The sequence below is a fragment of the Pseudorca crassidens genome, chromosome 2 (genome assembly GCF_039906515.1).
Source record: "Pseudorca crassidens isolate mPseCra1 chromosome 2, mPseCra1.hap1, whole genome shotgun sequence".
Classification (NCBI taxonomy): Eukaryota; Metazoa; Chordata; class Mammalia; order Artiodactyla; family Delphinidae; genus Pseudorca; species Pseudorca crassidens.
Genome location: NC_090297.1, coordinates 103,172,644 through 103,188,898, shown reverse-complemented (window position 1 = coordinate 103,188,898; position 16,255 = coordinate 103,172,644). Strand labels below are relative to the sequence as shown.

Here is a 16,255-nt window from a genome sequence, read left to right as displayed (position 1 = left end):
AATTTCCAAATGTTAAACCAACCACACATTCCTTGGATAAACCCCACTGGGTCATGAGGTATTATTCTTTTTACATATTGCTGAATTACATTTACTAAGATAAATCTAATTTGGTCAAAGATTTTTGTGTCCATGTTCATGAGGAACATTGCACAAAGTATATTCTTTGACCATAATGGAACTAAATTAGAAATCAGTCACAGAAAGAGAAAAGAAAAATCTCTAAGCATTTAGCAATTAAACAACTTACTCAAGGGAAGTTTTAAAACATACTGAATTGAATAAAAATGAAAACACAGCACATCAAAATCTTTCAGATGCAGCTAAAGCACCACTTGGCAGAAAATTTATGGCACTAAATGCTTACACTGGAAAAGGGGATTATGAACCTATAATCTAGGCTTCTATTTCAAGAAACTAGAAGAGCAAGAACAAAAGAAACCCAAATCACGCAGAAGAGTGGAAATAACAAAGAGCAGAAATCAAAGAATTGAAAACATAAAGAAAATATACAGAAGATCAATGAAACCAAAAGTTGCTTCTTTGAAAATATCAATAAAATTGATAAACTTCTAGCAGGACAAACAAAGAAAAATTACCAGTATTAGGAATGAAAGAGGGTTATAACTACAGCTGCCACAGATACTCAAAAGGTAACAAGATAATACTCCAAACAACTCTATGCACACAAAATCAGTAGCTTAGATGAAATAGACCAATTCCTCAAAATCATCAACTACCAAAACTAACCGAAGGTAAAACAGATAAACCGAATGGCCCTTATAGAGGATGTGAAATAAACTGAAGTTGTAGTTTAAAAACCTCCCAGAGGGCCTCCCTGGTGGCTCAGTGGTTGAGAGTCCGCCTGCCGATGCAGGGGACATGGGTTCGTGCCCCGGTCCGCGAAGATCCCACATGCCGCGGAGCAGCTAGGCCCGTGAGCCATGGCCGCTGAGCCTGCGCGTCCGGAGCCTGTGCTCCGCAACAGGAGAGGCCACAACAGTGAGAGGCCCGCGTACTACAAAAAAAAAAAAAAAAAAAAAACCTCCCAGAAAAAGAAGCTCCAGATGCAGATGGTTTCACTGGCAAATTATATCAAAAACTTGAGAAAAATATAAAACCAACAGTACACAATCTTTTCCAGAAAAATGAAGAGCAGAGAACACTTCCAAACTCATTTTATTAGGCCAAAATTACACTGATACTGAAACAAGACAACAGTTCAAGAAAAATACAAAACAATATCCTTCCCAAAATATGAATGCAAAATCCTCAACAAAATATTAGAAATCATTAGCAAGTTATAAATATCAAGAAGAATTTATACATACACACATACACTGAAAATAAAAGGTGCACTTCAAAAAGCATTGTAAGATCAAGTAACATTCTGTTCCAAATCAAAATTCTTTTAAATGCAAAAAAATCTATTCCTACAAAAATCTTTCAATTCTCCAGGATATCTAAGTAAAAATAATTAATTGTGACTATGAATCACTGCTGGAAAAGTTATTACCAGTGATAACTTATGTCCATCAACATTTTCCTCTTCCCACTCACAAGCTCCAGGGCTGAGCCCTAACTAGGCAAAACCAAAGGAATCTATCCCAACCCTCTGGGTATAGCTTTCAGGTCAAGGCTGGACACAAGACCCAGATAAACAAGAAACAAGGTGGTTTCTGAGAAAACCAAGTGCTTTCTTCTCTACAGTGTTCTCTTTTCTATAGATGTGTTAGTAGGAAGATATGAAGCTTCAAGTTGCTGCAGCCATCCCTCTATGAAGCCAGCCTGAAGATACAAACACAAAGAGGAAAATAGAGGAAAGAGATAAAGAAAAAAGCTTAGCTGGTACCAGATCTACTCTAGAACATCACTGAGCCAATTAAATTTCTTTTTTAGTTTAAGCCATTTTGAAATGGATCTTCTGTTATCTGTACATAAAGAATCCTCTGATGCCAAGGACCAACTAGACAAAAGTCAGAGCAATATGATTTCAGTTACCATATAAAAGAATGTTTTAATAGTCAAGGCTAAGAGACAGGAAATGGACACATTTTAAATTGTTCTCCTTATAATCTAGAATATTGTTAAGAGTTCAATACCTGCCTATATGTTCCTATAGTAATAGACTAGACTTTTAAAGTTCCTCCCAACTCTTAAGATTCTGATTCTGTAAAGGCATACTGATTTGGGAGGTCAAATGAGACACTCAGAACTATGACTCCTCCCTTAGACTTCTTCTATTTAAATAAAAAGGTTAAAAACAGATTTTTTTAAAAAAAAATCTCAAATCATACTCACTAACAAGAATATGAGATGCAGAAAAGGAACAGAGCAAGTAGGAAACAGAGTCAAACTCTTTTTTATTAATCCTTTAATAAACTAACTACATGTCTAAAAATATAAGACAAAATAAACAATAAAGGATCCATTCCCACTTAGCTTATTTGGCTGAGGAAAAAATGTAACCACTCAAAAGTTTTTCTAAAAGTATAAGCAACTAATCTTGACTACTGAAAATAATACAGATTGCAGTTTCACTTTTCTACCATTTCACTGTAATTTTGTCATAATGGATTTTTCCCATGTGCTGGTATTAATTTTCTTCTATCTTTAAAGTTTACTGAAGCAGAACAAAATATCAATTAGAAGCATGAACCTTAGCACTAAGCTGCCTGTGATCAAATTCTGGCTACATTATTTACTAACTGTGCAACCTTGAATAAGTTAGTTAACCCTAACTGTGCTTCAGTTTCCTCATCTGTAAAATGGGAACAGTAATAATAGTACCTGTCTCCTAGTGCACATAAATCACTTAAATCAGTCCTTGGCATATAGCACATTTATTAGTCTTCTCAGGCTGCCATAACAAAACACCAACGACTAGGATGCTTAAACAACAAAAATTTATTTTCTCACAGTGCTGGAGGTTTGAATACCAAGATCATGCTTCCAATTTTTAGAGGAGCACCTTCCTCTTGGCTTGCAGATGTCCACCTTCTCACTATATCATACGCACATGGCCTTTCCTTGGTGCATGTGCAGGGGAAGAGAGAACTTGGGTGTTTCTTCCTCTTCTTTTAAGGGTACCAGCCCTATCTGATTAGGGCCCCTCGTTCAATCTTAATTACTTCTTAAAGGCTCTATCTCCAAATACAGTCACATTGGAAAGTAGAGCTTCAACATGTGAATTGATGGGGGACAAGACTCAGTCCACCACAATATGCATTATATAAATACTACAGATGTTGCTACTAATAACGTGTATGTGACTATTGTTCTAAAGGAAAATACAGTTTATTCAGAAACCCAATCACAGAATCTCTAAAGCAAATAACTGACCTCATGACTCAATAAAAAGGTACAACTTTTTATTGGAAAATACTTAATTGCTACTCATTACAAGATGATCCCTCAGAAATGGTGGACCAAAACTGACAAAATATTGCTTCTGCTCTTTTAATGAGTTAAAAGGCTCATTTTGTAAAGTCACCCTTTCCATCTCTAAGCTCCTTTAATTTCTATGACCTCACAAATAACTTTGTTTACCCCGTAAATCAGCTTAATGATCCTAATGAGCAGCTGACAATAACTCACCTGACAATAATCTGAAGCTGCCACTGCCCTGGTCATCATTTAACAACCTAACTAAATAGTGGTCTACAAAGGTCACTTTTGAAGAAGTCTGACAAAAGTGCCACAACTTAAAACCACCTTTCCTAAAAAAATAAATGCTATTATTTTTAAAAAGAAAAACATTAAGTCAAAACTTACTCATTACGATTTTAACAGAATCACATTCATTTAAGAAACATTCCTTTTGCTCCCTAAAAGAAATGATTTATATTGACTTACAAGGAATAAAATTTTAAGAAGTTACCTGGGTTTAAATTCAGCAAACAGTCTTTCCTTACACAGTTATTGCAATGATTAAATAAAATAAATGTATATTATCTACCTACTACCTTGCCTAGGACGATCTATCTGATAAGTGTTACTACATTAGATGTTCTGAGAAATAAGGTTTAAAAAACCAAGCAGAAAATTAACATCCAACTCATGTTTGACACATGTTCATATTCCAATTTTTTAAAAGGGCTCAGAGTTTACCACTGAGTTTAATATAAAGGGATGGTTACTTGCAGAGAGGATCTAATTTTAATTAATCACTAAATATAATGACTTTTAGTCCATTAATGTCTCATGTGGCATCCACAAAGCAACAGGAACTCTTCAGATCACTCTATAACCTCTGCTGAAGAAATAAACTCTATTTCATTAAGTGATAGCCGCTAAATTAAATGTCACATATGAGATCTCTGGTGTCTTTGATTACCTAAAGGAAAATTTTTTTCCATTATTCCTCCATCCCAACATCTCTCAAACCCAGGAGAAATGATCTTTTCAGTCATTTTCTTTTTTGACAGAAAACAATCAAGCATCAAACAAATTATGAGAGAAATCATAGTGCTAGAAAAATTCTTCCAGAGTCACATTTTTTAAAAATGTTATTTGGATTACTGTGGTGTTGCATTACAATTACTAAAGATGACTGCCCTGCATATGACTAATGTATGTGCTTTCTGCCCCATTAATATTTTCTTGCTTTCACCTACTGTTATTTAAAAGATATCCATCACATCATGAAGCATCTAAAATGGGGGAAAGAAGTGAAGACTATAAAGAACTTGGTAATTCTCAAGACTTATCCTTGGATTAAGTAAAAGTTAAGTAAGTTAACTTACTCTTTTCAACTGATAAGTTTAACAAGAGAACTGAACTCAAGAGAGGTAGAAAGAGCAAATCCAAGTTAAACAAAGCTCTTCCCCAGGGGCTTCCCTGGTGGCGCAGTGGTTAAGAATCCACCTGCCAATGCAGGGGACACAGGTTCAATCCCTGGTCCGGGAAGATTCCACATGCCACAGAGCAGCTAAGCCTGTGCACCACAACTACTGAGCCTGAGCTCTAGAGCCCACAAGCCATAACTACCAAGCCCACGCACCACAACTATTGAAGCCCACACACCCTAGAGCCTACGTGCCACAACTACTAAGCCCGCATACTTCAACTACTGAAGCCCACACACCTAGAGCCCGTGCTCCACAACAAGAGAAGCCCACAGACTGCAACAAAGAGTAGCCCCTGCTCGCCGCAACCAGAGAAAGACTGTGCACAGCAAAGAAGACCCAACACAGCCAAAAAAAAAACCTCTTCCCCAGACCTCCATCCAGACACACACACTGCTAATTTTTCCCTTGGAACCATGAATGTAAAATATAATTCACTCAATTTACCGAATGAGTCACCTTGGCCATGTTACATTTTTTTTTTTTTTTAACATACATAGCTAGCACTACTGGAATTTCCCATCCTTTTTCTCCACCTCTAAAATGTACAAGTATCAGAATTGGTATTGTGTTGAAGATAAAAAATTACAAATTGGTACCTACCTTGCTTAAAGTAAAACAATGCAGAAAAAGCTTCAAAATACACAAATAAATGACTAAAACATCTGTATGTAAATAGAAAATCTATCACATCTGTGTTTTCAAAAGCAACTATAACTAAATCTTGACTGAAACTTGCCAAAAAATACATGTTGCTTCAAATTATAGTTCCACAGAAATACAACAGTTCCCCCTCATCCACAGGGAATTCATCCCAAGATGTCCAGTGGATGCTTGAAAGCCTGCATAGTACTGAACTCTATATATACTATGTTTTTTCTCCTATACACACACACGTATGTTAAAGTTTAATTTATAAATGAGGCACAGTATGCGATTAACAACCGTAACTAATAATAAAACAGAACAATTATAATAATTTACTGTAACAAAAGTCATGTGAATGTGGTCTCTTTCTCTCTCTCTTCCTTAAAATATCTTATTGTACAAATTTAATGCCTTCTCCATCTTAACTAAGCACTTATTGCACTGTGGCCATAACTTGTACAGTTTAAGGTATAACAGCAAAACTAGCACAGTATTTCTTTCCTCACAATTTCACAAATAAAACATTCGTGCTTACCTTAGATCCATCAGCAAACGATTTTTTTTTTCTTTCCTTATTAAGTCAAGAAAAAACAGCGGTCCCCAACCTTTTTAGCACCAGAGACCAGTTTCATGGAAGACAATTCTTCCATGGGGAGCGGGGGGTGAGGGGGGGATGGTTCAGGCAGTAATGTGAGCGATGGGGAGCAGCAGATGAAGTTTCACTCGCTTGCCCGCCGCTCACTCCTGCTGTGCGGCCTGGTCCCTAACAGGCCACAAACCAGTACTGGTATTCAGGCCAGGGGTTGGGGACACCTGACTTAAAAGAAGCACTTACAGCTTCTCTTTAGCAAATCCAACTTGCTGGCATCACTACTCTTGTGGTTTGTGGCTATTATTAAGTAAAATAAGGGTCACATGAACAGAAGAACTGCAATATCTCCACAGTTGATCTCATAATCCACATGGCTAATAAGTAACTAACAAGCAGGACAAAGAGATGGTTCACACCCTAGACTGGAGGGAGCAGGATGGTGCAAGATTCATCACGCTACTCAGAAAGACACACAATTTAAAATTTATGAATTATTTCTGCAATTTTCCATTTAATATTTTCACACCAAAGTTTACTATAGGTAACTGAATACTGCAGAGGGAAAACAAAACCTTAGATAAGAGGGGACTACAGTACTCAGGTTTTAGAAAGTACCTAAAAAGTTAGATCCTACTTTTAAAATGAAGGTAGAAAATGAAAACAGTAATTAGAAAAAGTAAACAAGAGAGCAACAGCCAGCTCTACCCACCACCAGTCCCTCCCATCAGGAAACTTGCACAATCCTCTTAGACAGCCTCATCCACCAGAGGCTGAAGCAAGAAGAACTACAATCCTGCAGCCTGTGGAACAAAAACCACATTCATAGAAAGATAGACAAGATAAAAAGGCAGACAGCTATGCACCAGATGAAGGAACAAGATAAAATCCCAGAAAAACAACTAAATGAAGTAGAGATAGGCAACGTTCCAGAAAAAGAATTCAGAATAATGACAGTGAAGAAAGTCCATGACCTTGGAAAAAGAATGGAGGCAAAGATCGAGAAGATGCCAGAAATGTTTAACAAAGACGCAGAAGAATTAAAGAACAAACAAACAGAGATAAACAATATAGTAACCGAAATGAAAAATACACTAGAAGGAATCAATAGCAGAATAACTGAGGCAGAAGAATGGATAAGTGACCTGGAAGACAGAACGGTGGAATTCACTACTGAGTAACAGAATAAAGAAAAAAGAATGAAAAGAAATGAAGACAGCCTAAAAGACCTCTGGGACAACACTAAACGCAACAACATTTGCATTATAGGGGTCCCAGAAGGAGAAGAGAGAGAGAAGGACCCAAGAAAATATTTGAAGAGATTATAGTCGAAAACTTCCCGAACATGGGAAAGGAAATAGCCACCCAAGTCCAGGAAGCACAGTGAGTCCCATATAGGATAAACCCAAGGAGAAACATGCCGTGACACATAGTAATCAAACTGACAAAAATTAAAGATAATGGAAATTATTGAAAGCAGCAAGGGAAAAAGAAAAAATAACATACAAGGGAACCCCAATAAGGTCAACAGCTGATTTCTCGGCAGAAACTCTACAAGCCAGAAGGGAGTGGCAGGACATATTTAAAGTAATGAAGAGGAAGAACCTACAACCAAGATGACTCTACCCGGCAAGGATCTCATTCAGATTCGATGGAGAAATCAAAAGCTTTACAGACAAGCAAAAGCTAACTGAATTCAGCACCACCAAACCACCTATACAACAAATGCTAAAGGAACTTCTCTAGGCAGGAAACACAAGAGAAGGAAAGACCTACAATAACAAACCTAAAACAATTAAGAAAATGGTAAGAGGAACACACATATCGATAATTACCCTAAACGTCAATGGATTAAGTGCTCCAGCCAAAAGACACAGACTCGCTGAATGGATACAAAAACAAGACCCATATATATACTGTCTACAAGAGACCTAGGGACACATACAGACTAAAAGTGAGGGGATGGAAAAAGATATTCCATGCAAATGGAAATCAAAAGAAAGCTGGAGTAGCAATACTCATATCAGATAAAATAGACTTTAAAATAAAGAATGTTACAAGAGACAAGGAAGGACACTACATAATGATCAAGGATCAATCCAAGAACAAGATACAAGAGTTATAAATATATATGCATTCAACATAGGAGCACTTCAATACCTAAGGCAACTGCTAACAGCTATAAAAGAGGAAATCGACAGTAACACAGTAGTGGGGGACTTTAAAACCTCACTTACACCAATGGACACATCATCCAAACAGAAAATTAATAAGGAAACACAAGCTTTAAATTACACAATAGACTAGATAGATTTAATTGATATTTATAGGACATTCCATCCAAAAACAGCAGATAACACTTTCTTCTCAAGTGCACATGGAACATTCTCCAGGATAGATCACATCTTGGGTCACAAATCAAGGCTCAGTAAATTTAAGAAAATTCAAATCATATCAAGCATCTTTTCTGAACACAATGCTATGAGATTAGAAATCAATTACAGGGAAAAAAACATAAAAAACACAAACACCTGGAGGTTAAACAATACGTTACTAAATAACCAACAGATCACTGAAAAAATCAAAGAGGAAATCAAAAAATACCTAGAGACAAATGACAATGAAAACACGATGATCCAAAACCTATGGGATGCAGCAAAAGCAGTTCTAAGAGGGAAGTTTATAGCAATACAAGCCTACCTCAAGAAAGAAGAAAAATCTCAAATAAACAATCTAAGCTTATACCTAAAGGAACGAGAGAAAGAAGAACAAACAAAACCCAAAGTTAGCAGAAGGAAAGAAACCATGAAGATCAGAGCAGAAATGAATGAAATAGAAACAAAGAAAACAAGAGCAAAGATCAATAAAACTAAAAGCTGGTTCTTTAAGAAGACAAACAAAATTGATAAACCATTAGCCAGACTCATCAAGAAAAAGAGGGAGAGGACTCAAATCAATAAAATTAGAAGTGAAAAAGGAGAAGTTACAACAGACACCGCAGAAATACAAAGCATCCTAAGAGACTACTACAAGCAACTGTATGCCAATAAAATGAACAACCTGGAAGAAAAGGACAAATTCTTACAAAGGTATAACCTTCCAAGACTGAACCAGGAAGAAATAGAAAATATGAACAGACCAATAACAAGTAATGAAATTCAAACTGTGATTAAAAATCTTCCAACAAACAAAAGTCCAGGACCACATGGCTTCACAGGTGAATTCTATCAAACATTTATAGACGAGGGAACACCCATCCTCCTCAAACTTTTCCAAAAAATAGCAGAGGGAGGAACACTCCCAAACTCATTCTATGAGGCCACCATCACCCTGATACCAAAACCAGACAAAGATGCTAAAAAAAAAAAAAAAGAAAATTACAGACCAATATCACTGATGAACATAGATGCAAAAATCCTCGACAAAACACTAGTAAACAGAATCCAACAACACATTAAAAGGATCATACACCATGATCAAGTGAAATTTATCCCAGGAATGCAAGGATTCTTCAATGTATGCAAATCAATCAATGTGATACACCATATTAACAAACTGAAGCGGAAAAACTATATGATCATCTCAATAGATGCAGAAAAAGCTTCTGACAAAATTCAACACCCATTTATGATAAAAACTCTCCAGAAACTGAGCATAGAGGGAACCTATCTCAACATAATAAAGGCCATGTATGACAAAACCACAGCAAATATCATTCTCAATGGTGAAAAACTGAAAGCATTTCCTCTAAGATCAGGAACAGGACAAAGATGTCCTCTCTCACCACTATTATTCAACATAGTTTTCAAAGTCCTAGCCACAGCAATCAGAGAAGAAAAAGAAATAAAAGGAATACAATTGGAAAAGAAGAAGTAAAACTGTCACTGTTTGCAGATGACATGACAAATTGGAAAAGCAGCAAAACTGTCACTGTTTGCAGAGAATCCTAAGGATGCCACCAGAAAACTACTAGAGCTAATCAATGAATTTGGTAAAGTTGCAGGATACAAAATTAATGCACAGAAATCTCTTGCATTCCTATACACTAATGATGAAAAATCTGAAAGAGAAATTGAGGAAACACTCCCATTTACAATTACAATAAAAGGAATAAAATACCTAGGAGTAAACCTACCTAGGGAGACAAAAGACCTGTATGCAGAAGACTATAAGACACTGATGAAAGAAATTAAAGATGAAACAAACAGATGCAGAGATATACCATATTCTTGGATTGGAAGAATCAACATTGTGAAAATGACTACACTACCCAAAGCAATCTACAGATTCAATTCAATCCCTATCAAATTACCAATGGCATTTTTTTATAGAACTAGAACAAAAAAATCTTAAAATTTGTATGGAGACACAAAAGACCCTGAATAGCCAAAGCAGTCTTGAGGGAAGAAAATAGAGTTGGAGGAAACAGGCTTCCAGACTTCAGACTATACTACAAAGCTACAGTAATCAAGACAATATGGTACTGGCACAAAAACAGAAATATAGATCAATGGAACAGGATAGAAAGCTCAGAGATAAACCCACGCACCTATGGTCAACTAATCTATGACAAAGGAGGCAAGGATATACAATGGAGAAAAGACAGCCTTTTCAATACGTGGTGCTGGGAGAACTGGACAGCTACATGCAAAAGAATGACATTAGAACACGCCCTAACACCATACACAAAAATAAACTCAAAATGGATTAGAGACCTAAATGTAAGACCAGACACTATAAAACTCTTAGAGGAAAACATAGGAAGAACACTCTTTGACATAAATCACAGCAAGATCTTTTTTGATCCACCTCCTAGAATAATGGAAATAAAAACAAAAATAAACAAATGGGACCTAATGAAACTTAAAAGCTTTTGCACCGCAAAGGAAACTACAAACAAGATGAAAAGACAACCCTCAGAATGGGAGAAAATATTTGCAAACGAATCAATGGACAAAGGATTAATCTCCAAAATACACAAACAGCTCATGCAGCTCACTATTGAAAAGACAAACAACCCAATTCAAAAATAGGCAGAAGACCTAAATAGACATTTCTCCAAAGAAGGCATACAGATGGCCAAGAAGCACATGAAAAGCTGCTCAACATCACTAATTATTAGAGAAATGCAAATCAAACCTACAATGAGGTATCACCTCACACCAGTTAGAATGGGCATCATCAGAAAATCTACAAACAACAAATGCTGGAGAGGGTGTGGAGAAAAGGGAGCCCTCTTGCACTGTTGGTGGGAATATAAATTGATACAGCCACTATGGAGAACAGTATGGAGGTTCCTTAAAAAACTAAAAACAGAATTACCATATGACCCAGCAATCCCACTACTGGGCATATACCCAGAGAAAACCATAATTCAAAAAGACATGTGCACCCCAATGTTCATTGCAGCACTATTTACAACAGCTAGTACATGGAAGCAACCTAAATGCCCACTGACAGACGAATGGATAAAGAAGATGTGGCATATATATAGAATGGAATATTACTCAGGCATAAAAAGGAATGAAATTGGGTTATTTGTAGAGACGTGGATAGATCTAGAAACTGTCATACAGAGTGAAGTAAGTCAGAAAGAGAAAAACAAATACCGTATACTAATGCATGTATATGGAACCTAGAAAAATGGTACAGATGAACTGGTTTGCAGGGCAGCAATGGAGACACAGATGTAGAGAACAAACGTATGGACACCAAGTGGGGAAAGTGGCGGGGGCGGGGTGGTGGTGTGATGAATTGGGAGATTGGGATTGACATATATACACTGATGTGTATAAAATGGGTAACTAATGAGAACCTGCTGTATAAAAAAATAAATAAAATTAAATTTTAAAAAAAAGTAAACTTACCAAATATATTAGTGGAGTGTCCTTTCCTTGCAATTGGTCTCAATTCATTATGTCCCCATCCATATATCCTGTAATTATCCCATGCATGTTTCATCATCTGAGAAAGGATAAATTATAACCCATCAATTTATATTTTTCACAGACTGTTATCTTTATATTTCACATAATTTAGAGATTCTATTACTATATCCTTACACATTCTCCTGTATCTCCTACTTTAGTATATTATTCTATTAACACCTGTATCAGTGGGAAAACACACATAATCATGTTTACCTTAAGTCTATACAACAGAACAAAAAATGAGTTGTAATAGAAAAACTGTTTTTATTGGGGAGAAAGGTGTCTATTTGGCATTCTTTCCTTTTAGGAACTGCCAATCCTTTTGGAAACAGCTCTCCTTCCCTCACTGTGATGATGACAAAGCTGTCAAAAAGCAGCTCTGATTCCACAACCAATTAACACAGCCTAGCTAGAGTATCCATAACCTTTAGACCAAAGATCAGCAAACTCTTCCTATAAAGTAAATATTTTAGGCTTTGCAGTCCGTAAGCATGTATAGCAACTACTAAACTTGGCTATTGCAGCATAAAAGCAGCCCTAGACAATACATAAACAAATGAGCATGACTGGGTTCCAATTAAACTGTATTTTTAAAAAATAGGCAGCAATCAGAATTTGGCCAACAGGTTGTAGTTTGCCAACCCCTGACCTACACAAAGTGATTGAGTACATGTGACTCAAGTAAAGGCAGTCAAGTCCTTTCATACATATTGTTATAGACACCAGCAGACAGAGGGACTCTCATTTTGCAATCTCAAGATCTATGTAATATATAATCCTGGAGCTGATGGGGTCTCTCTCCCAACATGTAGAAACTAAATAAAAATAGAAAACAGAAAGAGACATGCATATTATTGACAATAACATCTACAAACTTGGATTCAGCCAAACTTGAAGCTCTAGTTCAGAGCCCCTAAGCTAAAAAATATTTTTATATCAATTAGTTTGAACTGAGTTTCTTACAAGCCAGGGAGTACTAAGCTACACAACAGCAGCAGAGTATTTAATTATATATTAGTTGAATTATGTAATAGTAGCCTGTGGTATATCAAACATAATATTCATTAAAACATTTATCAACTTGTTTTTTGCAGCCAGCATTCCTCAGACACCAAAACTAGGGAAAGACATTACAAGGGAATTAAAAACCAACATATCTCAAAAGCACAGATGCAAAATTCCTTAACAATTCCTTAACAAAAAGTGACAATATATAAAGAGGATACTACACAATGACCAAGTGCAGTTTAACCCAGGAATATAAGTCTAATTTAACATTCAAAAACACATCACTATAATTCACCATGTTAACGGAATAAAAAGAAAAAAATCATACAATCATCTTTTTAGATGTAGAGAAAACATTTGACAAAATTCAACACCAATTCATGAAAAAAACTTTCAGTAAACCACAACTACAAGGCAACATCCTCAACTTAATTAAGGGCATCTTCAAAAAACAACTACAGCTAACATCATACTTAATGGTAAAAGACCCTACTCCTAAAGTTGAGAACAAATCAAGTACATCTATTCTCATCACTTCTTTTCAACAATGTACTGAAAGTCCTAGCCATGGCAATAATAAGAAGAAGTAATAGGCATAAAAATCAAAAAGGAGAAAGGAAAAGTACCTCTATTCACAGACGACATGACTATGTACAAAGGAAATCCTAAGCAATCTTAAAATAAAAAGCCACTAAAACTAGAAGATGACTTCAGTAAATAAGATACAAGTTCAGCAAACTAAAATAAATTATATTTCTATATGCTAGTAATGAACAGAAATGGAAATTCAAAAACAATTCCATTTATACTAGCATCAAAAAACATGAAATAGAACATGTGCAAGAATTATACACTAAGAACTACAAAACACTGCTGAGGTAAATTAAAGAAAACCTAAATAAGTGGACAGATATGCTCAGGGAATGAAAAAGTCAATACTGTTAAGATGACAATTCTTCCCAAATCATCTACAGATTCAACGAAATTCCAATCAAAATCCCAGCAACCTTTTATTTTCACAGAAAAGCTAATTCAATAAAGTCAAAGGACTTAGAATGGCCAAAACTATTTTTAAAAGAACAAAGTTGGAGGACTTAACTGATTTCAAAACTTAACTATAAAAGTCAATCAACACAGTGTCGTACTCTCATTAAGGACAGGAATATAGATTAATGAAACAGATATGAGTCCAGAAAGAGACTCAACATCTGTTGATTTTATCAATTGATTTTGAACAAAAGTGCCAAGGTAATTCAATCAAGAAAGGATAATCTTTTCAACAAATAATTCTGGAACACTAAAAAGCCCTATGGGGAGAAAATGAAGCACAACCTTTACTTCACACAATAAACAAAAAAAAAATAACTCACAACAGATCACAGACTGAAATGTCAAACTAAAACAAACATATGCCCACAAAAAGACTTGTACACAAATGTACATAGCAACTTTATTCATAATAGCCAAAAACTGGACCAAAGGTTGAACAAATGTTCAACAGGTGAATGAATAAAACAAATCATCGTATAGCCATACAATGGAATACTACGAAGAAAAAAAAATTACCTTTATTGTAATATACATAGATGAATCTCGAAAACATGCTGAGCCAAAGCCCAGAAACAAAATATCACATACCTTATGACTCCATTTCACTGAAACTCTAGAAAAGACAAATCTAATCTATAATGATTAAAAGCGGACCAGCAGTTGCCTGGGGCCAAGGAATGGGGTAGACTGAAGAGGGGCACAAATAAACCATTCTGAGATTATGGACCTATTCACAGCTTGATCGCCACTGTTGTTACTCAAGTATATACATCTGCCAAAACTCACCAAGCTATACTCTTAAAATAAATACATTTTATTGTACATAAATTATGTCTCAGTAAAGTTGAATTTTTAAAAAATCTAATAGCCTGTCCTATCTTCCCCACTTTCCTTTCCTTCCACTTTCCTGAGCCAATTACTTAAACTCTTTGACCTGCTTTTCTATTTACCACTGTATTTCTAAGTACATTTTTTAGTGCTATTTCTTGATTTTAAAAAAAGTTTTAGCTATTTACTATATTCCCCTATAGTTAAGATAATTTAGCTTTCGTATACACTATCAGCTCACCTCCACATAAACTTCCCCACATATATTCCCTGACTCACATCCTTCCAATGTAGTTAACAACATGTTTTTCTTATAATTACTATATTATTTTGTTCAACTTTTGTTTTCCCTGATGTTAACTACTGGTCTGAAGTTTGGTGGGTATTTTTGTTGATGTAGTTTTAAATGTAACAATTATTAATTTACTTCCAAATTATACTTGAGTTTCAAAATTTGTCTCAATATAATTAAACACATCAGATAAACTATCAGTTCCATTTTATTCTCTGATAAATCCTTCCTGAGGCTCTCTATCCTCCTAACTCTAACCTGGACTTCCATTCTCTCAACCTGAAGCACAGCCATCATCTGATCCCCTTTTTCACAGTCCTGAGACTGACCTTCCTTTCTCTCTCTAGTGACAGATCCTGTTTCCAAAATCGTTTATCTTCCTATTTTTATGCTGAAGCATATTTTGCAGTAGCAATCTGAGAAAACATCTAAAAATATCTTTACCCTCAGATTTGATTCATAATTTGGCTGAATATATAACTCTTCCTAAGCCTTAGCTCCATTCTCTTCCACTTTCTAATATTATTGTTGAGGAATCTAATGTGCCATTATGTACAATCCAAATCTTTTGGGTGAAACTATTTTTTTCTCTGTAAACTTTTAGGATCTGTTTTATATGCCTCTTTTTCTAAAATTTCAGTAGGAGCCTTTGAATTGTTTCTTTGACTTCTTGCCCTCTATTTTCCCTGTTCTTTTTCCAAAACTCCTAATTAATCACTTGTTAGATGTTCCAGATTGATCTTATCATTTTTCTTGTTTTCTTAATCTTTTGTCCTTCCAAGAGATTTGCTCAATTTTATCTTCCAACTCTTCTACTGAATTTTTTAATGTATCAATATCTTTAATTTCCAAGAACTCTTCCTTATTCTGTAAATGTTCCTTTTTATAACTTATTCTCATTTCATGAATTTAATTTTTTTGGCATCCTAAAGATATTCTTTTTTGATATATGTATTCTGCTCCCTGTATGGTTTCTGTATCCTCTAAATTCCTTTCTTCCATTTGTCTCATGTGAGAAACTTTCCTTACATGTCTGGTGATCCGTGGTTTGCTCTTCACATAT

At 35.5% G+C, this 16,255-nt stretch overlaps 1 protein-coding gene across 3 annotated transcripts in view; it reads right to left on the bottom strand.

Moving 5' to 3' along the window:
• The window catches only part of MAN1A2 (mannosidase alpha class 1A member 2), a 170,874-nt gene that overhangs the window by 99,989 nt on the left and 54,630 nt on the right, over window positions 1–16,255 (bottom strand). For all 3 annotated transcript variants that reach the window (XM_067727423.1, XM_067727422.1, XM_067727420.1), the window contains exon 3: window positions 11,952–12,048. In XM_067727423.1, the coding sequence (XP_067583524.1) occupies window positions 11,952–12,048 (97 nt within the window). The remainder of the gene's footprint in view (window positions 1–11,951; window positions 12,049–16,255) is intronic.